At 35.8% G+C, this 26,307-nt stretch overlaps 1 protein-coding gene across 3 annotated transcripts in view; it reads left to right on the forward strand.

Annotated features, from left to right (window-relative positions):
- Positions 1-26,307, forward strand: part of MNAT1 (MNAT1 component of CDK activating kinase) — a 284,646-nt gene that overhangs the window by 175,761 nt on the left and 82,578 nt on the right. The window contains exon 8 of one of the 3 annotated variants that reach the window (XM_056810857.1): positions 16,481-16,600. The exons of the other annotated variants lie outside the window; for them this stretch is intronic. Coding sequence (XP_056666835.1) covers positions 16,481-16,568 — 88 coding nt within the window. The 3' untranslated portion in view covers positions 16,569-16,600. Of the gene's footprint in view, positions 1-16,480; positions 16,601-26,307 lie in introns of those variants that run through there. 3 annotated transcript variants of the gene reach the window in all.

Here is a 26,307-nt window from a genome sequence, read left to right on the forward strand (position 1 = left end):
TTTTGCATCTATATTAATTAGGGAGATTGGTCTAGAATTTTCTTTCTCTGTTTTTGACCTGCCTGGCTTTGGGATCAGTACCATGTTTGTGTTGTAGAATGAATTTGGTAGAACTCCCTCTTTGCTTATTATGTCAAATAGTTTGTATAGTATTGCGATTAGCTGTTTTTTGAATGTTTGATAGAATTCACTTGTGAATCCATCAGGCCCTGGGGATTTATTCTTAGGGAGTACTTTGATGGCCTGTTGGATTTCATTTTCTGATATGGAATTATTTAAAAATTCTATTTCTTCTGTTAGTCGAGGCAGTTTATATTTTTGCCTATATTCGTCCATATCGCCTAGATTGCTATGTTTATTGCCATATATATTGCCATATATATATTGCCAAAATAATTTTTAATGATTGCCTTAATTTCCTCTTCATTGGAGGTGATGTCCCCCTTTTCATCTTTGAATGTGTTAATTTGCTTTTCTTCTTTCCTATTTTTTAATTAGATTGACCAGTACTTTGTCTATTTTGTTTGTTTTTTCAAAATTCCACCTTCTAGTCTTATTTATTAATTCAATAGTTCTATTACTTTCAATTTTATTAATTTTCCATTAATTTTTAGGATCTCTAATTGGGTTTTCTTTTTGAGGCTTTTAATTTGTTCGCTTTAAAGTTTTTTGATTTGCATGTCCAATTCATTGACCTCTGCCCTCCCTAATTTGTTAATATATGAACTCAGGGATATAAATTTTCCACTGAGTACTGCTTTGGCTGCATCCTATAGAGTTTTAAAGGATGTCTCATCATTGTCATTTTCTTCAATGAAATTTTAATTGTTTCTATGATTTGTTCTCTAATTAACTGATTTTGGAGAATAATATTATTTAATTTCCAATTGATTTTTGATTTGCTTCTTCATGTACCCTTACTGATCATTATTTTTATTGCCTTATGATCTGAAAAGGTTGCATTTATTATTTCTGATTTTTTGCAGTTGTATGCCATGTTTCTGTGACCTAGTGTATGGTCAGTCTTTGTGAATGTGCCATGTGGTGCTGAGAAGGTGTATTCCTTTTTGTACCTATTTGTTTTTCTCCATATATCTATTAACTCTAATTTTCCCAAGATTTCATTCACTTCTTTTACCTCTTTCTTATTTATTTTTTGATTTGATTTGTCTAAATTTGATAGTGGTTGGTTCAAATATCCAACTAATATGGTTTTACTGTCTATTTCATCCTTCAATTCTCCTAGTTTCTCCATTAGAAATTTGGGTGCTATACTATTTGGTGCATACATGTTGATTAGTGATATTTCCTCATTATGTAAAGTCCCTTTTAACAAAATATATTTACCTTCTCTATCCCTTTTAATCACGTCTATTTTTAATTTGGCTTTGTCAGATATCATGATTGCAACTCCTGCCTTCTTTCTATCAGTTGAGGCCCAGAAGGTCTTACTCCATCTTTTAATTCTGACCTTGTGAGTGTCTACCCTCCTCATATGTGTTTCTTGAAGACAACATATGGTAGGATTTTGGATTCTAATCCATTCTGCCATTCTTCTACATTTTATGGGTGAGTTCATCCCATTCACGTTCAAAGTTATGATTGTCACTTGTGGACTCCATGGCATTTTGATATCCTCCCCTAATTCTGACCTTTCTTCTTTAGCTATAACCTCTTAAGCCAATGATTTACTTTAAATTAGTCCCCCTAAGAAGGGAAACAACAAATTGGGAAAAAATCTTCATAGAAACCTCTGACAAAGGTTTAATTACTCATATTTATAATGAGCTAAATCAATTGTACAAAAAATCAAGCCATTCTCCAATTGATAAATGGGCAAGGGAAATGGATAGGCAGTTCTCAGATAAAGAAATCAAAACTATTAACAAGCACATGAAGAAGTGTTCTACATCTCTTATAATCAGAGAGATGCAAATCAAAACAACTCTGAGGTATCACCTCACACCTAGCAGATTGGCTAACATAACAGCTAGGGAAAGTAATGAATGCTGGAGGGGATGTGGCAAAGTAGGGACATTAATTCATTGCTGGTGGAGTTGTGAATTGATCCAACCATTCTGGAGGGCAATTTGGAACTATGCCCAAAGGGTGCTAAAAGAATATCTACCCTTTGACCCAGCCATAGCACTGCTGGGTCTGTACCCCAAAGAGATAATGGACACAAAGACTTGTACAAAAATATTCATAGCTGCGCTCTTTGTGGTGGCCCAAAACTGGAAAATGAGGGGATGCCCATCAATTGGGGAATGGCTGAACAAACTGTGGTATATGTTGGTGATGGAGTACTATTGTGCTAAAAGGAATAATAAAGTGGAGAAGTTCCATGGAGACTGGAACAACCTCCAGGAAGTGATGCAGAGCGAGAGGAGCAGAACCAGGAGAACATTGTACACAGAGACTAATACAGTGTGGTATAATCGAACGTAATGGACTTCTCCATTAGTGGCGGTGTAATGTCCCTGAACAACCTGCAGGGATCCAGGAGAAAAAAACACCATTCATAAGCAAAGGATAAACTATGGGAGTGGAAACACCGAGAAAAAGCAACTGCCTGAATACAGAGGTTGAGGGGACATGACAGAGGATAGACTCTAAATGAACACTCTAATGCAAATACTATCAACAAAGCAATGGGTTCAAATCAAGAAAACATCTAATGCCCAGTGGACTTACGCGTCGGCTATGGGGGGTGGGGGGAGGAAAAGAAAATGATCTATGTCTTTAACGAATAATGCTTGGAAATGATCAAATAAAATATATTAAAAAAAAAAACAATAAATTAGTCCCTCTAGTCCCCTCCCTTGATATGTTTCCCTTTCTAGCCCCTCCCTTTTTATTCTCTCCCCCTCCCCCCTCTTCTTTCCTCCCTTTTTGTGTTCCCACCCCTTCTACCCTCCCCCCCCTTGGTTTTCCCTTCTCCCTTACCCCGTTGGATAAGATAAAATTCAAGATTCCAACGGATCTGGATGCTCTTCCCTCTCAGAGTTGATTTCACTGAGAGTAAGGTTTAAGTAAAAACTCTCTTTCTCTCCTTCTTATAGGAGAATTCTTCTCCTACCCTTCCCATGTGTATCTTTGTGTGATAAAGAGTATTCTATTTAGTTTTTTCCCCCCTATTTTTTGGAATATATCTTAGTATAATCAATACTTCCCTCCTCCCTTTTTCTTTCTATCCCCACCTTTCTCCATATCTTCTTGATACCCCAAACTTTCCCTATGCGTGATTCTTCTTACTACTCTAATGATGCATACAATTTTTGAGAGTTACACATTACATTTTCCCCACATATTTAAAATGTAGTCCTTAAAGAAGAGAGTTTGAATAAAAGACAAAGATAACATTTTTCTCCTTTTCCCTTTCCTTCATATTTACATTTTCATGTTTCTCTTGCTCTTTGTTTTTGGATATCAAACTTTCCACAGACCTCTGGTCTTTTCTTTACAAATGCTTAGGAATCTTGTATTTTGTTGAATGCCCATATTTCCCCCTGGAAGTATATAGTAAGTTTTGATGGATAGCTGATGCTTGGTTGAAGACCCAGCTCTCTTGCTTTTCTCAATATCATGTTCCATGCCTTACAGTCGTTCAGAGTGAAAATTGCTAGGTCCTGTGTGACCCTGATTGGTGTTCCTTTATATTTAAATTGTCTTTTTCTGGCTTCTTGTAAGATTTTTTCTTTTGCTTGGAAGCTTTGGACTTTGGCAATTACATTCCTGGAAGTTGTCTTTTGGTGATTTAGTGTAGAGAGTGTTCTGTGAACTCTTTCAACGCATATTTTGTCCCCTTTTTCTAGAATCTCTGGGCAGTTTTCTTTTATGATATCATGTATTATGATACCAAGATTACGGTTTATTTCTGGCTTTTCTGGTAGACCAATGATTCTCAGATTGTCTCTCCTTCCTCTGTTTTCCAGTTCTGTCACGTTGGCAGTGATATATTTTATGTTGTCTTCCAATTCTTTAGTCTTTTGACTTTGCTTTATTAATTCTTGCTCATTTGCAAGATTATTGTCTTCCATTTGCCTGATTCTGACCTTTAAAGACTGGTTTTCCTTTTCAGTTTGGTCTGACCTGTTTTTTGAGGCTTCAAGCCGTTTCTGCATTTGCATATTTTGGTCTCTCATATTGCTGAGTTCCTTTTGCATTGTTTCCCATTTTTCCTGCCAGAAGGCTTCCATCTTTTTGATAATTTCCGATTTAAATTCTTCAAGATTTTGTGGAGAATTTCCATTTCCTTTGGAAGGTTTTGGAGCATTTTTTTGTGTTTCCTCTTCTATATCCTCTGTATTTTGTATTTTTGCTCCATAAAATGTGTCCAAAGTCACTACCTTCTTCTTGCTTTTTTTGGTGTTAGGAGGCTTTTTCACTTCTGTAGTGTTTGCCATCTCTATCTGAGTCAGGAGGACTGGCTCTTAGTGTATCTGTCTTATGGTCCGAGGCTTTAGGCCCAGGCAAATTGTCCATTCTCCGCAGCTGTGCTGTTTTCCTGGGGAAGTCCAGGGTCTGCCTTCCCCTGCCTCCCGACGTTTCAGGTGTTACTGCTCTCAGTTCCCTCCAGTTGTTTCTCTGCTGCCTTACTTCCACGCTCTGAACCTGGCACAGCACTGTCCATAAGGTAACTCAGTGCCTTTGCCGGCCCTGAGGTTTCTGTCCTTTCAGAAGGCCCTGCACTCTAAGGGGGGAGGGATCCTGGCCTCCCTGAGCTCTGAGGGCTCCTGATGGAATTAGGTTCAGCTCGGTTGGTCTGGATGTGCCCCAAAGCAAAAACCTCCGCTGCCAGCTGTTTTGGATGCCTGGAGACTGGCCCAGATTACTTTCAAGGTAAGCCCTTCGGAGCAACCCCTTTGCAGGCCCCGAGGTTTCTGTCCTTTAAGAAGACCCTGCACTCTAAGGGGGGAGGGGTCCTGGCCTCCCTGAGCTCTGAGGGCTCCTGATGGGATTAGGTTCAGTTGGGTTCGACTGGATGTGCCCCGAAGCAAAAACCTCTGGTGAGACTCAGATGGAGTCCCCCGTCTCTGTTTGTTTCCCTGTCGTCTGTGTTGGATGCCCCCAAGACTGGGTCAGGTTGCTTTCAAGGTGCGCCCTTCAGAACAGCCGGCCCTGAGGCCTTTTTGCCGGCCCTGAGGTTCCCTCTGCTGCTGCGGGCTCAAAGTTCTGGGTTGGGGGGGAGGGGTCCTGGGACCTTCCTTCTGCCTTCTCCTTAGACCCAAGTGATCTAGATTTCGGCTTTTGGGGCGGGTGTACCTTTTGATCCGAGTCCAGGAGGAGGGTTCCCCGGCTCTGTACTGTTGTAAGTTTGAATTTCAGTCCCCTAGGAGCATTCAGTTTGTGATCGGTAAGGAAGGGTTTTCAGAGGTCTGACCTTTTGCTGCCTTTAAGCCACTATCTTGACCGGAAGTCTTGCCTAGTTTTTTAGAACTAGAGGGAAAAAAGTGAAAAAATGTGAAAATCTGAAAGAAATTTCAAAATGAAAATATTTAGGAATTTCCTAACCATAATTCAGAGGTTCAGGTCAAAAAAAGCATATTATAGTAGATAGAAGGAAAGGAAAGAACATTTATTAAACACCATGACTCTTAACATTGCTGAGTGCAAGTGTAATAAATGCCTTATATTATCTTAGTATCCCAGTACCTAGAATGGCCAATTACATTAAGGAAGTGCTTGGTATATATTTCTTAAATAAAATCACTTGGAAGAAAGTAATGCATAGGATAAGAAGAAAGACAAAAAATAATCCCTGTTCTCAAGAAACTTACATTTTAAAGAGGAAGAAAACATGTAAATATATATATGATATTTAGGCAAGTTAAATTAGAATTAAATGTAGAGAAATGATGAATATAGGGTAATCATAAAAAAGTCTTGAAAGACCTATGTGAAGTGATACAATGTGAATTGAAAAGAACTAGGAGAACACTGTATGTATTAACAAAAATAATGCATAATCAGTTGTGAATAACTATGGGTTTTGAGTGTCATAAGGGAGAAGAAGAGGTGGAAAGACAATAGGTTTGTTCAGATAGAGGATTTTCAGAATTCTGAACATGGAAATGCAATAAGTGTGGGCAATAGGAAGTTAAGAGTGTGCTAATGTCTCAGTGTAGCTATGGTAGAGGAGTCAGTCCTGAGAATTAATAAGTGTAAAAAGGAATTCTTTATTTTTTTTTTAATTTAATGGAGGACCTAGAGGTCCTTTTACCATAGAGATGTGTAGGGATTAACCAACCCATAGTGACAGGCAGTAGGAATTGGGGAGCTCCCTGATGAGTGAGGGTCAGTTGCAGGTTGTCAGTTGCTGACAGTTGGTGGGTGAGTTGCTGACTGGACTGGCAGTTGTGGGGAAGTTACTTCAGGGCGGAAGTTGGTCATTGGGGTTTGGTTGCTGGTAGGGTGGGTTGGTGTTTGGTTGCTGAAATGTAGAGGTGGGCCTGAACTTTCTGAGAGGGCTTTTGGCTTTAGCCTTTAAAGGGCATTTTGCCTCTGGGGTCTCTAGGTATCAGGAGGTCTGTCTCATAGGCAAGGATCTGCTGTCAGTTGGCTATTGATAGTTGGCCTGCTATAGAAAACTGATTGAAGGAATGAGTGAGTGGTAGCTGTCTATTATTTTAGGGAATTAGTGAAATATTTATAGATCATGTAGTTTAGATAGGCCTGGTGTTTGCCAAGTAAGAATGTAACAGTTAAATTAGTCTCTAGTAATAAAAGTATTATATTTTTATGAGGTTTATTAAAGATTATTAGAAATCAAGGAAATAAGAAAATACAAAATAAGAAAAGCACATGCCTAGGGCACATTAGTTCATTCACAATTCACTTACTACATCTTGCATGCTGAGAAGAGAGATATGTGTGCTTAGAAACAGAACAAGAGAGGGCTTGGGAGGCAGAGAGCCCTTTAAATGCTAAATTGTGTTCTTGCACTCAGGTGAGGACTCAGGTGAAATTACAGGGAATTCTGGGAAGTACCAAGGACTTCTGGGGATTGAAGTCCAGGGTTCAAATCTCCATTTTACAAACCTGCCTGTGATTGTATTGGGAAAAGTTTCCCCAAAAGGATCATGGAAACATAATCAACTTGTAATTTGTGGATTAAAGGAAAAGAGAACCAAACCATTAATTGCTAGGCGCATTGACAAATACCAATTAGGGGGAAGTCCCCTTTGGCATGAAAGTATACATACAAAGCAAATGCATTCAAACTCCATACTCATAGTTCATTCTTGATCTTTCTTGTGCAGCTTGTGGTCTGTGGAGGCATCTTCATGGTGTCTCCTCCAAACAGTTCAGTTTCTGGATTCGGAGAGGTAGTATATTTCTTACACTAAAGTTTCTCTCTCAAAGAATTTAAACTTTGCAGTTTAAAATAATAATAATTATACAAGAAGAAGCTGTCCTCAGAAAACAGAGGTAGTTATTAGGAATTTTAGGTAGTATTGGGAATTTTAGGTATATTTATGGGGTATAAGATTGGCAATCTCTCTTTTCTTTTTTCTATTTTTTCCTCCTTTACTATAGTCTTTTACTATCTCTATTTTAATTAAACTAGTGTTAATTGTTTATTGTTAAGAGCTGCTAGAAGTTTTCTTTTTCTCTTGCTTAAAGGGATAATATTAATTCTCAACTCTACTATATTCTCAGTAAGACTTAAATTATTAAAACCTGCTCTCTTATTTTGTTAAAACTCCTATTTTAACTCTTACGTAAGTTAAGAAACTAAGAGGTTAGTCTATTTGAAGGCATATCTTTAAGTATGTTGATATCTCTCTAGTGTATTTGGGAATTTGAGAGAAACCATAAATCTGGCACTAAACTCATTAAAGAAGGAGAATGTCCAGGAAGTATGTAGCTAACATCTACCAGAATCTCAATTGGTTGATAAATATGAATTGAAGGAATCTGAAAAATGGAGAAGGAACCTCAAAGGTGGAGTAATTAGTAGTGATGATTAGTAGCCCAGTGTCACAAAGCTAGGAAGTGTTTGAGGCCAGATTTGAACCTAGGATCTCCCAACTCTAGTCCTGACTCTCAATCCACTGAGCTACCCAGCTGCCCCACTTTACAAAAGCTTTTTAATGTAATCAAAATTATTCATTTTACATTTTGTGATTTTTTTCCAACTCTTGCTTGGTCTTAAAATCTTTCCCAAAGATCTAACAGGTATACTATTCTGTGTTCACCTAATTTACTTATACTTTCCTTCTTTATATTCAGGTCATTCACCCATTCTGAGTTTATCTTGGTGTAGGGTGTGAGATATTGATCCAAGCCTAGTCTCTCCCACACTGTCTTCCAATTTTCCCAGAAGTTTTTAATCAAACAGTAGATTTTTGTCCCCAAAGTTGGGATCTATGGACTTGTCATAGACTTTTCCTGAGGTCACTTACCCCAAGTCTATTCCACTGATCCTCCTTTTTGTCTCTTAGCCAGTACCATATTGTTTTGATGACCACTGCTTTATAAAAGTAACACTGGGGTATTTGTGTTGAGGGGGATGGAAATAATGGAGTAGTTATTAGGGGACAGAGCATGGAATTTGAAAAAGAGTGTGTTATGGGAGTATGTTAATAAGCGATGTTTTAGATTAGGAAACTTATTGTGGTCCCTAGGGTTAGGGTGTCTTGGAAATAGAATTAAACATGTAATTAAGGAGAGAAATATCTTTGCATATATTACCAAAGGCAAAATAAAAAAGGCTCAGTGTCAAGAATAACTCATCCTACCAGAGTAAGTATAACTCAGGAAAGAGGAAGGATTTTTAGTAGAGTCTAGATATAGATTTCAATCCTGATGAAAATGCCTGAGCTAATAAATAAAATCTAAAAATTCAAATATTGATGATGAGACCTCTACAAAGATTATATACAGTTGAGTAATTTAATTGGAATAAATATTGAAGAAGTGCTTATGTTTTAATAAATAGTGATAAAGGTATTTCTTCAGATCTCTACTGTCTTCATGGTCCAAAAAAATGAGTTAAGAAAAGACAAACATAGGGCATAGCTATAGTTTCACTCCATTTTGAGTGTTTAAAGGGAAGAAAGAATAGAAGGAGAAAGAAATACATTTGGGAAAAAATCACAAAGGGGAAGAATTTATTGTGTCATATAATTGGAGTGGGAGAAGAACATTATAAACATGTAAAGTGGTAGAAGTAGCTGAAATCTTATAAATATAACTTTATCTAAACCAGGAAAAGGAAGACCAAACACATTAACAAACATATAAATAGTGTAGAAATACATTATTCAACTTGGAATCATACAGAAATGAGGGTGCAGAGTAGATTTTTAAGAGGGAGTAGAAATTCAGCAAGGAAATGAACATAAGTAAATCAAACTTTACCTTTGGTTGGTAGGTTAGAAAAAAGGATTTAAAAGTAAAGAAAGTAGAAAAATGTTTTTTTTCCTTTTTCTGAGCAAACTAAAGATATAAGGGGTGGTTAAGTTGAAGCAGATCACTTCAATTATGCTTATGTTGACCAAATTCCCTGTCTTTTGCACTTTTCTATTGTAAATAGGCATGGGGAGAGGTTATATCAGAAAAATGGAAGAAAAATATAATTGGATATGATTCAGGCATATCCACGATTAAAAAACATAAACTTGAATATGAATGGGCAAAACTTCCTTAAATGAAAGTGGGTAATCAGAAATGTTTAATAAGTCAAACACATTATATTCTTCATATGAAATATAATTTTTTAAAAATAAGATAATTCATTCTATAGTATTTAGGAAGAACTTCCTATGTCTTAGGGGAACTAAAAACAAACCAGGATATCAATTAAGATTTCAACCAATGCAAGGGTAAAAATAGACATGGTTCAAAAAGATAACTAGGAAGACCACAATATCTTTAAAGATGTATAATATGTATTGTATTAATAGAAATATTTAACACCAGTCACATAGGAGCATAACTTTTACATACTTAAAAACAATTGAATTACTGGGAAAAATTATTAGCTGGTGTTCTAATTGTGCCCCTTTCAGTCAGGGGCAAATCTGATAAAACACCAAAAAGAAAGAAGCAAGGAAATGAGCATTTATTAAATGCTTGCTAGTTTCCAGGCACTTTACAATTATTGTATCATTTAATCCTCATGACAACCCATGAAGATATTATGTTATTATTGTTCCCATTTTGTAATTGAGAATGCAGAGGCAGATAGAGGTAATTGACCTTAGAAGACTAGAAATTTGGGTCCAAATCTTGCCTCTGAAACATGTATTTCCTTGGACAATTCACTTAATCTTTTCTCTCACTGCTCTGGGAACTCTCTAAAACTATAAATTGCAGAGAAGTTATTTATCTGCATTATTAGGAGTTACATCATCCAGGATTTCCTGAATCACAAGACTATTTCCTATCCTGTTTTTATATGACAGCAAGAATTATTCTTCTGAAGTGGATGTGGTCAAAGGATATCCCTGCTAATAAAAAAAGGAAAAAGAAAAAGAAGTTAAGCAAAATTAATCAGGATACCATCCCTGAAAGAATATGTGTTATTTTAGACTTATAGTTACCCTATTCAACAAGCAAAGGAAGATGTAGTTTCTCATTTCTTCTTCAGGACAACCTTTGCAACTATAATTTTGCAATGTCTAGTTTCCTTTTTGTTGATGTTGTTTATTGCACACTAGTCCTCTCAGTGGGTATAACATTCTCCTGGTCCTGCTCATTTCACTGTTTCAGTTTTTCTTATGAGATCTTTCACATTTTCTTCAATTTTTTCATTCTTTTGACTTTGATTGTTTTTTGATGAATCATGGAAACATTAGCTTCTTGCCCAATTCTAATTTTTACGGCATAATTTTCTTGAGTGAACTTTTGTCCTTTTCCATCTGGTCAATTCTGCCTTTTAAGAAGTCCTTCTTTTCAGTGCAGTTTTATATATATCTTTTTCCATTTGGCCAATTCTACTTTTTTAAAGGAGTTCTTCTCTTCATTGGATTTTTTTGCCTCTTTTTACCAATTGTCCTTGGCTGTTTTTTAATATATTTATTTCTTTAGTATTTTTTTGTACTTCCCTTCATCAAGTTGTTGACTTTTTTCATGATTTTCCTAAATTTCATTTCTTAATTTTTCTTCTACCTCTCTTATTTGATTTAAAAATCCTTTTTGAGTTCCTTTATTCCCTTTTGGGCTTAAAAGCAATTCCTATTTTTCTTAGGGGCTTTGGATGCAGTAGTTTTGAGTTCATTGTCTTCTTCTGAGTTTGAGTTTTGTCCTTCCCTGTCTTGAAAACAACTTTCTGTGTTTAGTTTCTTTCTTTCTTTTTTCTTTTTTTGTGATTTTTCTCATTTTCCAGTGTTTTTATTTTCCTCTGTGTCTGGGACTCCCAGAAAGCCTTTTCTCTTGATTCAGCTGCCCCAAAAAGCCTGTTGCCAGGGTAGTGCCTGCTTTTCCTTGCTGATTTCTGCTCCACTTCTACCCTGATCTTTCATGCTGGCCTTCTAAATTGTTTTGGACTGAAAAATTATTTCACCTTGCCTTTTTTGTGGGTTATACTGCTGCTGAATTTGTTTTGAGGCATTATATCCTAGTTTTATGGTGGGTAATTTGGTGGAGTTTAGGTACTTTCTGTGCCATCTTGACTCCCTGAGTAGTTGATAGTAAATTTTCTGAGATCAGATTATGAAACGCACTTCCTTCATCATGATTAAGATAAGGGAGACTATTGTTAAAAATGTATGTATTTTGGAATGTGAGAAGCAAAGTAATACAATGGGAAAACAGTACATATAAAATTATTGAATTTATTTAACAGAGAAAGGAACTCAAGTTCCTAAGGGTATGTCCAACAGGGAATCAAAATCTCATAAATAGAGAGTCCTTTGTAAGTCAGATACTGAAGTTCCAGGTGTGATATCCACGGATGGTCTCATCAAAGTAGGATGGTCAGCTCTCCAGTCATTGTCCAGCAGAAGATTGAAAATAACTTCTCACCACAGCCAATAGATATTCAAAAGCCCAGTAGGTTGAATGGGTTTCAAGATGTCTCAGCCACACACCTTTTCTCCACTTCCCAGGTTCAGAATAACAGTTGGGGAACTGTCCCTAGGAGTTCTGACTTAACCAGGCTCAAGAATATTCTGAGTCTCACGCCCTGTCAATCATTCGCTTGTACTCTGTAATTTGCCTCGCTACAGTATTAGGATAAAGTATTGATGATGGTGTTAGTTGTAGTTAGCATAGTGGATATTTTTACCTAAGTGTTTTTCTTTTTTTAAGGTAAGACTTCAGTCTAGAGGGATTTGGGTCAAAAGACATTAGTAATAGTTATTTAAAAAATAAAGAAGATAATTTCAGAAAAACTTGAATAATAGGTACTCTTTACTCTTTTTTATCGGTTACTTTGTCCCCATATTGTCATTGCAGGTTAGTTTGCTAACAGTTCAATGTATTTTAAAATACATTGTACATTATATGTATATGTACAAAATACAAAGTACATTAAAATACATTTAAAATACAAAAAAAATGTATTTTAACTACTCCTGATTTCTTACACAGTTGCATGACTCAGTTTATAAATGTAGGAAGTTAGGACCATATTATTCTTTATGGTGCCTGTGTTCATGCTAAATTGTGACTGTTTTTTGCATTTTAATTTTTAAAAATAGTTTCCTTGGATTAGATAGCACAGGATTTCAGTGGTTTCTGATATCATGCTCAGAAAACTTGAATTTGTTCTTTTTAGAAATCCCTGATAACACTATGAAATGTACATTGCCTTAAAATTGTTGTGGTAAATAAAACCTGTTGGAGCAGATAAGAAATATGATTTCCATATTTGGGGTAGTTATCCTAAATTAACAGGTGGCACCAGTGGATCAAATGCTAGGTCTGGACTTAAGAAGATCTGGCTTTAAATCTGGACTCAGATACTAGTGGTAAATCACTTAACTCTTTTTGCTTCAGTTTCCTTATCTGTAAAATGTGCTGGAGAAGGCACACTATTCCTATAGCTTTGTCAAGAAAACTCCATATGGGATCATGAAGAGTCAAAAATGACTGAAATGATTGAACAGCAATCAATTGTAAATGAATGTAGTATATAATTATATTTCAAATTATATTACATTACTCACTAGAGGTGCTTTGCAGTGTTGATGTAAACATTATGTAAACATGTTTAAATAATTTTGTGCCACTGTGAGCTAGCTTTGGGATTATTTAATTGTTAATTGAAATTCCCTAGACTGTTGCTTTAGAAGTTACCACAGGAAAGTCTCATTCACTAGAAATGTGAGATCATCTTTTTAATAATTAGCTTGCTTTCTTGTCAGAATTTTACTGGCTTTTATTCACAAAAGAGGTAATCTAATTACTGATATGAATCACACATAGTTATGATGCATTTTAATTATCCATTCCAACTATTTACTTAAATATAGCTTCTGTTTTATTTAAGTGAACAACTCAGTAATATGAACTATTCACTTGACAGCTCGAGGGTTTGTTACAGATATAGACAATTTTTATTTCTGAATACCTCCATCAATAAAAAAGATAAAGAACAGATGAATTTGGTGTTGAAGTATGGAAAATTGAAAACCACAAATTCAAAACTCCCAATTAAACACCAAAATAGAAATACTGAAAAATCCCAAAAGAAGTTAACAAAGAGCAATTCAGCTTATAATTATTATTATTATTTTTTAATTTTATAGTATTTTATTTGATCATTTCCATGCATTATTCATTAAAGACAAAGATCATTTTCTTTTCCTCCCTCCCACCCCCCGTAGCCGACGCGTGATTCCACTGGCTATCACATGTGTTCTTGATTTGAACCCATTGCCATGTTGTTAGTATTTGCATTAGAGTGTTTGTTTAGAGTCTCTCCTCTGTCATGTCCCCTCAGCCATTGTAGTCAGGCAGTTGACTGTCACTTGTGGACTCCCTGGCATTTTGATATCCTTCCCTAATTCTAACCTTTCTTCTTCAGCTCTACCTTTTAGTCCAGTGATTTACTTTAAATCAGTCCCCCTTGTATTTCCCTTTCTACCCCCCTCCCTTCTTATTCCCTCCCTTATTTTCCCCTGCAGTCTTTTTAACCCCCCCCCTCCCTCCCTTGTACTGCTTCCCTCCCCACCAGTCTGTTTTTTACCCTTCTACTCCCCTATAGGGTGCAAATCTATTCTCTTCCCCAATGGATTGGATTGTTCTTCCCTCTTTGGGTCAGTTTTAAAGTACATAAGAGTTGAGTATTTCCTATCTCCAACCTCTTTACCCTTCCAGTGTATCGATGTTCTCCCCCCTCCCGCCATGAGCTTCTTTGTGACATATACATTTACCCCCATTTGTTTCTTTTCCCATTTCTTTTAGTCATAACCTCTTTTCTTTTTTAGCTTTAGTCATGTGTGTGTATATATATATATATATACACATACGCATGTATATGTATTTATGCATGCATATATCTATATACCTATTTATATCTTGTCCTTTCATCCTATACAGTTTGTCACTGTTCCCTCTGAGTATAGTTCTTCTAGCTGCTTAGGTGATAGCAACAGTTTTTAAGCGTTGCCAATGACCTCTTTTCTTATAGGGATACATATCATTTTAACTTACTGAATCTCTTAAAAAAAACTTTTTTTGTTGTTGTTGTTTTTCCCCTCTTTTTTAATTACCTTTTGATGATTCTCTTGAGTTCTGTGGTTGGACTTCGAATTTTCTGTTCAGGTCTGGTCTTTTATTTATGAATGCTTGGAACTCTTCTGTTGTGTTAAATGACCATACTTTCCCCTGTAAGAATATAGTCAGTTTTGATGGGTATTTTGTTCTTGGCTGTAGGCCTAGTTCCCTTGCTTTTCTGAATATCATATTCCATGCCTTTCGGTCCTTCAGTGTGGATGCAGACAGATCCTGTGTTATCCTCACCATGCTTCTTGGCAGCTTGTAATACCTGTTCTTTCATCTGATTGTTTTTGAATTTGGCTATAACATTTCTTGGTGTTGTCAGTTGGGGATTAAATACAGGGGGTGATCTGTGGATTCTTTCAATCTCCACTTTCCCCTCTTGTTCTAGGATCTCGGGACAGTTTTCCTGGATAATTTCCTCTAGTATTATGTCCAGGCTTTTTCTTTTGTCCTGGTCTTCTGGTAGTCCAATTATTTTTAAATTGTCTCTTCTTGAACGATTTTCTAAATCGTCTGTTTTGTGAATGAGATGCTTCACATTTTCCTCAATTTTTTCATTCTTTTTGTTTTGTTTTATAGTGTCCTGCTGCCTTGTGAGGTCACTTGATTCTAGTTGTTTTACTCTGGTTCTTAAAGATTGGATTTCATCTCTGGCTTTTTGGTCATCTTTTCCCTTCTGGTCTGATTTTCTTTGAAGATCGTCTTTCATCCTCTTTAACTTGTCTTTTATCTCCTTTGCCTCATCTTTCATCTCCTTTGCCTCATTTTACAGCTGGATGATTTTGGCTTTCAGGACACTATTTTCTTGTTTTAGTTCAAGTGCCTCTGTTTCCAGATGACTTATCTTAATTTTTAAGTTCTTTTCCCAGTTGTCTTCAGCCTCTCTTAGTTGTGTTTTGAGTTCTTCCACAGCCTGTATCCAATTCGCTGGGATTTCTGGTTTATCATTTGCTGATTTCTCCCCCTCTGTTCCATTTGGTGAGTAGTAGCTGTCTATTGTAGTTTCTTTCTTCTGTTTCTGTTGTTTGTTCAAATTCACCCCTTCTTTCCTCCCCGTATTTGTCTGTGCTCTTGTTCCTCTCATTTTTTTGTTTTTTAGGGACTTCTATCAGTCTCCCCTCTTGGAACTTTAACAGAGGATCTCTTGGTGTAATCTCTGAGGGAGGGTTGTTGGGGGTTTGAGCTTTCCTGTCCTCTGGAGGCTTTTTATTGGCTTAAAGTCCAGCAGTCAATGAGGATGGATGGGGAGCCTGGGCTTCCCTGTGTTCTGGAGACTTTTGATGGGGTTGAGTTCAGCTTAGTTGGGCTGGGTTTACTCTGAGTTTTAAACTTCCTGGTCGGCTGGAGCAGATATGGAGGATCTCTAAAGCTCTGGCCAGGCTGCCAGGTCTATGCTCCTTCTAAGCTGCCATCTTGACTTCGCCTCTAGGTTTCTGTTTTTTCAGAAGACCCAGCTCTCTAAGGGGGGAGGTGTTGTGGCTTGCCTGGACTCTGAGAGCTCCTGATGGGATTAGGTTCAGGTGGTGTGGGCCGAATGATCCCGGAGCCAAAAAAAAAGGAAGAAAAAGAAAAGCAGCAACCTCCTCTTCCACAGTCTGTGTTGAGTGCCCAGAAACTGGCCCGGGTTACTTTCAAGGTAAGCTCTTTGGAGCAACCCCTTTGCCAGCCCTGAGTTTTCTGTCCTTTCAGTAGCTCTGAGGGCTCCTGATGGGATTAGGTTCCGCTGGTTCTTTCAGAAGACCCTGCTCTCTAAGGGGGAGGGGTTGTGGCTTGCCTGGACTCTGATGGCTCCTGATGGGATTAGTTTCAGGTGGTGTGGGCCGAATGATCCCAGAGCCAAAAAAAAGAAGAAAAAGAAAAGCAGCAACCTCCTCTTCCACAGTCTGTGTTGAGTGCCCAGAAACTGGCCCGGGTTACTTTCAAGGTAAGCTCTTCGGAGCAACCCCTTTGCCAGCCCTGAGTTTTCTGTCCTTTCAGTGGCTCTGAGGGCTCCTGATGGGATTGGGTTTAGCTGGTGCCCTAAAGCTGGGACCTCCCTTGAGACTCAGATGGAAGAACCCAGCCAGGGGGCTACAGGCTTCCCCCTTCTCTCTATGTTTCCCTGCCGTCTGTGTTGGGCGCCCCAGAGACTGGCTCAGGTTGCTTTCAAGGTGAGTCCTCAGAGCCCTGAGGTTCCCGCTGCTGCCTTGGGCTCAGCACTCTAGGTTGGGGGGGATGGGTCCTGGGACCTTATTTCTGTCTACCCTTTAGATCCGAGTGATCTAGGGTTCTGGCTTTTGGGGTGTGGTACCTTTTGATCCAGGTCCAGGAGGAGGTTTCCCCAGGTCTATCCTGTTGTTCAGCTTGAATTTCTGTGGCCTAGGAGCACTCTGTTTGTGATCGCTAAGGAAGGGTTTCCGAGGTCTGAACTTTCGCTGCTTCTACACCGCCATCTTGACCAGAAGTCTCAGCTTATTATTTAAGAATAACACTTGAACCAATTTTGAAAAGAAACAATAACATATCTACAGTTGATCATTAACTTATTAACTTAATGAAAAAAAAAGAAAATCACATTGCCATTATTAAAAGTGAGGAAAGTGGATTCAAAATCAAAAGAAATAATATGAATGTGTTCTTGATACCAAAAAAAGAGAAAGAAAGCTATATATACGTCAATATACCTACCGAGTGAAAATTAATACAAAAATTTTAAATAAGCCAATAAGACAAAAGCACCTATCACAAAGAATGTAAATTGTGCCCATGCTGAATTTATGCTATATAATTACTGATAATAATTTAATAGTAGGAAAACTATAAATATAACTGATCATTTTAAAGCATTAAATAAAGTGGGGAAAAGCTAGAGGACTTTTCTATAAATCAGGGGTAAAGCAAGGATGACCAGTATCACCATTGTTATTCAATATCACATGAGGACTTCTTGTTATAGCAACAAGACAAGAAAAACAAATTGAGGTAATAAGCATAAGCAAAGAGGAAACAACATTATTACTTTTTTTGTAGATGATCTGATGGCTTACTTCTGAGAACTCTACAGAGTGAAGTAGAAAAACTAAACAAAACAATTGATAACCTCAACCAAATTGTGAAAGTTGCAGGTTATTAAATATCCCCACCAGAATCATTAGTACTTCTGATTATTAACAGTAAAATCCAGCCAGAGGAGAGAATAGAAAGAGTACAGTATTTGAGATTCTATTTGCCAAAACACAAAGGTAATATTTGAACAAAATTATACATTACTCTTTAAACAAAGAATTCTTTTAGTTGTTTAATAAATGTTTACTTACTGACCTTCATTGTGACATATCTACCTCTTAAAATACTCTTCTTTATCTTTTTTCCCCCCTTTTTCATCAAACTCCTTGGGGCAGGGTGTATTTTTATTGCCTTTATTTGTTCTTCCTCACTCATTCTCCAACCCTTTTATTCTAGTTTTTACTTTTATCACTGTAGTGAAACTGCCTTCCCCAAAGTTATCAGTGATCTATCTCTTAATTGCCAAATCTGTTATTTTCTTATTCCTCATCATTTTATAAATATCTGCCATATTTAGCCCCAAATCGACTTCCACTGCTTTTAATAAGATGTTAAATATACACCACATCCATTTATTATACAAGGGGATTTCGAAGAAATTGTGGATGGTGTATGCCTTTTCTCCTATCCCCACACACTTTTAAACCCATATTTTCTATCTTACTAACTCTAAGAGAAAAGGGTATAAGGACTAGGCAATTGGGGTTAAGAAACTTGCCCAAGGTTACACAGCTAGGAAGTGTCAGAGGCTGGATTTAAATTCAGGTCCTCCCAAATCATTGTGCCATCTAGTTGCTACCTGCTCTCTCACCAACAGCTGCTAAGTAAATTCTTGTTTACTGTCTGTTTGACCTTTCTGGCTGTAAATTATAAATTCATGTTATCAAACTGCAAATGGGTCCTCACGTGAAGAAGTATTCCTCTCTAACTGATACCCTATCTCAATTTCCTGCAAAAATATTCAAAATTTCATTCATCTTGAAGCCTCCTTTCTATCTTCACTCTTTTCCTTTGAGAAACTTTTGCTTAGACAATTGATACCATTTAATATTAACTTTCTCCTTTCATGCAAACTTCTTTCCCCATTCTTCCTTCTCAAACTGCTCTGCCATCATTTTTTACTTTCTCTTCCTGTTCCCTCATGTTTGTTAAAGAGGTTCCCCTCATCTCTTTGAAAACTATTATTTCTCTGTTTGTACTTCATTTTATCCTATATTTTTTCAAATTTTTATTTGTTAATTTATATATCTGTTGGTTACATTAGTATTTTCAGGTATTGCCTTCCTCCTTTCTCTGCACTAGAAAAGGCATCTGTTTGTGTGTGTGTGTGTGTGTGTGTGTGTGTGTGTGAATTATGTATTTATAAAACTATGTTTTGCATGTTTCTCTTTATCACTTTTTTCTTTGAAGGTAGATATTCATAAGTTATTTTTCAAGCAATATTTTTATTTCTCTATGTAATGGTTCTCTTGGTTCTGCTCATTTCACTCTTCATTATTTCATGTAGGACTTTCCATAGTTTTAAAAAAGTAACCTAGATACATAATTTCTTGTGGTGCAGTAGTATTCCATCACAATCACATGCCACAACTTTTTCAGCCATTCCCCAGTTGATGTGTATCTCAATTTTTAGTTCTTTGTCACCATAAAGAGAATTGCCATAAATATTTTAGAACATACAGATTCTTTTCCCTTTTCCCTGATCACCTTGGAAACAGACATATTGCTGGGTTTGTTATTTTATTTTTATTGTCGTACAAAACACATTTCCATATTGTTCATTGTTATAAGAGCAAACCCAAATATATAATCAATACCCCAAAATAAAATCATAAATCCACTGATGTGAAAGGTGATTCCAATAGTTCCTTCTCTGGAAATTGATAGAATTCCTTGCCCTTCAGAATTGTCCCAGATTATTGCATTGCTGAGAGTAGCCAAGTTTTCACAGATAATTATCATACAGTGTTGCTATTACTATATACATTGTCCTCTCAGTTCTGCTTATTTCACTTTGCATCAATTCCTACAGTTCTTTCAAGCATTTTTTTTTATTTGAATGTTTTATTTTAATAACAAATTTCCACACAAGTTTTCCAAAGTTCTATAATCCATATTGTCTCTTGCCTTTCTTCCTGTCCTCTTCCCGGAACTGATAAGAAATTCAACCTGTGTTATACATGTATTATCATGCTATACATATTTCCATATTATTTATTTTTTCAGTGAATTTTCCAGCTTTTTATGAAATTTATATTGCTTATCACTTCTTTTAGCACATAATGGGTCTTAAGTTTTATTACTCTCTATGCATAATTTTGAGATTTTTCCTCAAATGGATGAATCAGTTCACAGTTCTGCCAACAAAATGTCAATGTCCTCATTCTAACACATATCCTTCAACATTTGTCATTTTGCCCTTTTATTATTGTAGCCAATAGGTGATCTTATACTCTCTTTACTTCTGAAACAGAATAAATCCATAATCATTCCCCTGTGGTTCATAATGTAATCTTTGATATCTGTTTATGTTTATATATACACAATCACACACACACACATTGAGGAGGTAGTCCATCTATTTAAACATTTTACTAGATTTTAAGACTTTATGATAAAATAATATTTAATTTGGAAATGAGAGACCTTTTTTGTATTATTTGAAACTTATTTTTTATTTTTAAGTTTAGTGCTTTTAAACAAAAAAATTATAGTAAATGGTAAAATACTTTAAAATCAAATCTTACTTTCATTAATATGTTACAGATTCAATAAAATAACTTTTTTAGTAAAATATAACAGTTTTGTAGTTAGTTATTTAGAATCCTCCTGTTCCTAAAAATCTTCCTGGGAAGTTTTTTTTCCTCCCTTTTAATTTCATGCAATACAACCCCTCCCTCAGCCAAGTGTCTTTGTTGTTACTTTGCTTAAATAGCTACAATAGATTAGTTATTTTACTCTTGACATTCAATCATTCTTATTTTTTGAAGTTGAATGAAAAAGTTTTAAACTATATTTTAGTTAGTTTTAATTTTCAATTTTCATCTTAGATGGAAAACTTTGGCATATTTGTTTTAGTGTTGAAGTCTAATAGGAAACATATGTTCAGTTTTGGCAATTTCTTTCAATTTAATGGTTATAGTTTCCATCTTACTATTTAGATTAACTTTTAAAGGATGCTAGCTAGCCATGATGAGCAGTACTTTGTTTTTCTGAATTATTCTGATTTGGGGTGATAAATCTACTTGGGATATATTTAATAAAGGTAATATTTGTTTAAAAAAAGAAAAGAAAAAAGAAACTATAAAAATTATGCAGTTAACTATTCAGTAGAAAAGAGTTACTCATTGGATTTCCTTTCAAGATTAGTTTACTTTTTTTTGTTTCTTTTTCTGTGGTCACAGATTGCATCCTTAAGCCTGGTTAGCTATGCTGCCTCTTTATATAAATTTAGATGGCTTAGGAGATATCCACTTCAACTGACTGTTAAAGTGATTTAAAGCTCATGCCCTACTGCTAACAAGTTATTAATGCCATTTTATTAATAAAATATATAAGTAGCATATGATTATTTAATTTTCTTTTCCTTAAACTATACTCTATTTTTCTTTTATGTCACTGTATAGTTGGTATGTATCACTTTTCACAGGGAAATAAAAGAACCAGTTTAACCAATTTCCTTTTATTTTTACTCTTTCCTCCTTTCTTACTGTCTCAGTGGATGATATGTCTCCTTATATTTCTATAGCTCATTCCTCCATTTGTGTTTTTTATTGTTTATTTGTTAATTGAAATCCTGTTTCATCATTCATACCCTTTCTTTTTAATCTTTTTTTTTTCCAAACCCATACTTTATAATACCGTGTATTGGTTCTAAGGCAGAATGGTAAGGGCTAGGCAGTAGGGAGAAGGGTCAAGTGACTTGCTCAGGGTCAGCTAGGAAGTATTTAAGGCCAGATTTGAAACCAGGACCTCTGCCTCTGGGCCTGGCTCTCAATCTGCTAAGCCATCCAGCTGCCTTCCTTTCTTTTTAATCTTATTGTTTCTTTCTACTGGGTTCTGCTCTTCTGTCCCTAAACATACTTACACTTTCTTTGCATCAAAAAACAAAAAGAAAGATAAAACCCAAAGGGCCCTCAATCTTTGCAAAAACCCCATCATACTGCTTTCATCTCTTACTGCTTCCTCCTTCAACTATTTATTTAGCTAGTTTGCTATTTAGAAAATTTATTAATCATTTAATATATGTTGGGTACTGTGCTAATAAGCATATGGAATGCCAACACAAGCAAGCAAGACAACTCTTGCCCTCAAAGAGTTTATGTTCTAATGGGGGAAGACAACAAATAAAAGTAGAGCTGGAAAAATATGGGGAAGAGTTTACTCACAGATTCATAGCATGACAGTGGCAGGGCTTGTAGTGGAAGCCAGAATCCTTTAACAAGCCCAAAGCTATTGGGTGGTTTGAAGGATTGAATTAAAATGTCAAGTGGAGCTGAAGTAAAGTTATGATAATCTGAATGGTAAAGATATGGCTTAGAGATATCCTGAAAATTCTTCTTTCCTTTAATTGCCAAACTTTTTGAAAGAGTACTCCACACTCACTGCCTTGCTGTATTCTGAGAAATTGTTCTCCCAATGTCTTTAGTGACCTTCTAATTTATGATGTCCTATATACAAATTAGCCTCTTGTGACTTCCTCATTCTTTTTTAAAATAAAAATATAAATTTGGTTTAACAGAAATTTGTGTCCCTCCCATTACTCTCTAAAACCCATAATTGAAAAGTAAAAAAAGCCATAACATTAAAAACAAAAGTTCATAGTCCAGCAAAACAAATTTCCACATTCGACGCTTTGGTGTTATTCTTTAAAAACAAACACTTACCTTTCATCTTAGAATGAATACTATGTGTTGCTTCCAAGGCAGAAAAGCAGTAAGGGATAGGTTATTGGGGTTAAGTAATTTTATCCAAGTGCACACAGGTAGGAAGTGCCTTCCCTTCAGTGCTATTCTACTATATTTCTAGATATTCAGGTTCAAAATCATCTTTGACTTATCCTCTTTGTCAAATCTTAATCACCAAAACTGTAGATTTTTTTTCTTTTATATGTCTCATAAATCTCTTTGTTATCCTGCTTACTGGTTTTCCCAATCATCATGTACCTCTCCTAGAATTCAAACTGAACACTACTACTAAACTGATTTTTCTGCATTATTCAGATTTAAAATTCTCAACTTCCATTTGCCAGCAAATTAAATACAGGCACCATAACCTGATATTTAAAGTCATTTATCTTGTTTCCTGCTATTTGTCCATGTTCAAACATAACTGGACTGCCTTCTTTACTCTGAAATGGCTGTCCTAATCCTGTGTTTTTGTTTATACAATTTATTCTTTCTTGGGATGATGTCTTCTGTGCTCATCTAGCCAAAAAACCTTGTCTTTTTTAAAGGAATAATTCAAACCCACATAAATCATCAGCTTTTTAATATATTGTTAACAAAATTCTGCAAGAAGAGTTAGAAAGAGATAATTTATTTAAAATAACCATAGAGAGAATAAAATAATATTTGGGAGCTTACCTGCCAAAACAAGCCCAGGAACTATGTGAATATAATTATAAAATGCTTCTTACACAAATAGAGTCAGAACTAAGCAACGAGAAATATTCATTGTTCTTGAATGGGCAAAGCCAATATAATTAAAATGGCAATCCTGTTTAAATTCATTATTTATTTAGTGTCTTCCCAGATTCCCCCAAACTGATCTTTTTGAGATAGAAAAAGATAATAGTTCATTTAGAAGAACAAAATATCAAGAATATCAAAAGAATTAATTTTTAAAACAAAGAAAGTTTAGCAGTGGTGGATTTTAAACTGTATTATAAAGCAATAATTATCAAAACTCTGGTACTGGCTAAGAAATAGAAAGGCAGATCAGTGTAACAAATATATACAAATACATACATACAAAAAATAGTAGTCAAAGATCATAGTATTTGACAAAAAAAAAAGAAAACAAGAAACCTTGCATTTGGGAAAAAAAAGATCCAGGCTATTGGGATAATAAATCACTATTTGATAAAAATTGCTGGAACAGTTGAAACGTAGTTTGGCAGAAACTAGGCATAGATCAATATTTTAGACCATTCACTGAGATGAGATCACAAATGGATCCAGGATCTAGACATAAGAGGAAATATCATAAGTAAATTAGTAGAACAGTGGTAAACATATTACCTTTCAGATTTATGGATAGAAAGAATTTATTAATTTATAATGAGGTGGGGAACATTTTGAGGTGTAAAATGGATCATTTTTAGAATATTAAGTTGCAAAGCTTTTTGTACAAATAGAATAAATGTTGCTAGATTGGAAAGAAAGCAGGAAATTGGGAAAATAGTTTTATGGTCTCTCAGAGCCTCTGATCCAAAGTATATAGAGAACTTTGTCAAATTTATGGGAATAAGGATCACACCATCCCAAGTAGATAAGTGGGTAAAAAATGTTAACTGATAGTTTTCAGATGAAAAAAATCTAAGCCATATATGGGTGTCAGAAAAAAATGCTCTAAATCTCTATTGATTAGAGAAATTCTGAGGTATCATATCAGATTGGCTAAAATGCCCCAAAGGCAAACTTACAGAAGTCTAGGGTATGTGGAAAAGTGAGAACTAATACTGTGTCACTTGAAACTGGGAACTGATCCAACCATTTTGGAGACTAATCTGAAATTATGCCTAGAGAGCTATAAAACTGTATATACCATGCTATTAGTATACATCATATATATAGCATACCAATACCATTGCTAGGTGTGTTTCCCAAGGAAATAAGAGAAAAAGGAAAAGAACCTGTATGTTCTAAAATATTTACAGCAACTTTTTTTTTTTTGTGTCAAAGAACTAGTAATTGAAGAAATGTGTATAATTTGGGGAATGATGTAGCAGTCCACACCTATCTAGGGACAAGGGAAACAGAATGTAAAGATTGTCTTAGAAGAGAGCATGCTCAGTCTTGAGCATGGCTGGGAAAGCCTCTGACCCTTGACCCCAGCTTCCCCCAGGTTAGGTAGGAAAACAGGTTTCTTTGTGTTCACCTGGCTAAGAGAAACCACACCTATACCTTGTCATTAACCAATGATAATCATCCCTATGTATTGTGTATATTTGCATATCAAAGAGATTAAATACAGGGCCAGAGCAAGCTCTGCCCTCTCTTCCTCTCTTGGATCTCAGCTCTCACTGATGTCTGTCCTTGCTGGAGCTTGGCCTCTGGCCAAGCTCCATCTTTAATTCCTTTCCTTATCTACCTCTCCCACCTGGGACCTGGCTTTTGGCCAGGCACTCTCTTTTCTCTATCATGTCTCTGACCTGTGTGGTATTAATTGTGGGTCTCAGGATGGATCATGCATGCCTCTGTGACATCCTAAAGATCGGGGCTATGCTGTGGCCCTATTATAATCAATAAGGCCTGGTTTCTGTCTCATTTCTGCCACCTCCTATCTATAACTTGACTCCACCACGCCCCTCGGGGTGTCCAAAACTTCTATCCTTTTTCTATCTTCCTACCTTGAGGCTTCTCACAGGTTCGGGGAGCCTCAGAACGGCTAGACCAATTGTAGTTAATAATTTTGATGGAATATTACTGCATCATCAACAATGATAAACAGAGCAACTAAAAGCAAAAACTTTGAAAGAGCTACCTGAGATAATGAAGAATGTATGAATGTATGAAGAAAAGTAGAATCAAGAGAATATTATATACAGCTACAGATTTAATATTTGAAAAATGACTTGTGTATGTTCATCTTAAAAAATGAAAACATGAAAGACAGGGAGGTGCAGGGAGGAAAGGGAAGATCTGAGATACCTGGAAATAAATTTTACTAATCAATACATAAATAAATGAAAAAGAAAAAGAAAAAAAATTCATTAAAATAGCTTTCTCTCTCAAAGCCATTTCTCACCATTATCTCTTTCTCATATATATATAAATAACAGTCCTTACCTTTCATCTTAGATGGTTCTAAGGCAGAAGAGCAGTAAGACCTAGGCAATAGAGGTTGTGACTTGCCCAGGGTCACATAGCTAGGAAGAGTCTCACTCCAGATTCAAACCCAGAACCTCCTGTCTCTAGGCCTGGTTCTTAATCCAACTGAGCCACCTAGGTTCCCCTTTTAAAATAAATTTAAATTTAAAGCATTTTGTTTGCAAGATTATTGACTCACTTTGTACAGTTTTGTATTATACTTTATTTGGATATATGTTTTATCGTTGCTGTTATAAGCTCTTTGAAACACAGACCTTTTAACTACATTGACTTTAATTATCATTAAATTGTTTTTGATTGAATAGTTAGGATCTAAATAATTTAATTATTTATGATGCTATTTCTGCAATCTAAATAAAAAATGTGTCTTTCATGGATTCCATCAGCTAATATGTATGGCAGATAACTTAAAACTACCTAATGGGATGGTTAGGAATAAAAAAAAAACTACCTTTAAAATATTCATTTTTAAAAAATGAAAATAGTTTAATGTTAAAATTTGTACCTGAGCAATTAGTTATCTACCTGAGTA

This window comes from Monodelphis domestica, chromosome 1 (assembly GCF_027887165.1).
Source record: "Monodelphis domestica isolate mMonDom1 chromosome 1, mMonDom1.pri, whole genome shotgun sequence".
Classification (NCBI taxonomy): Eukaryota; Metazoa; Chordata; class Mammalia; order Didelphimorphia; family Didelphidae; genus Monodelphis; species Monodelphis domestica.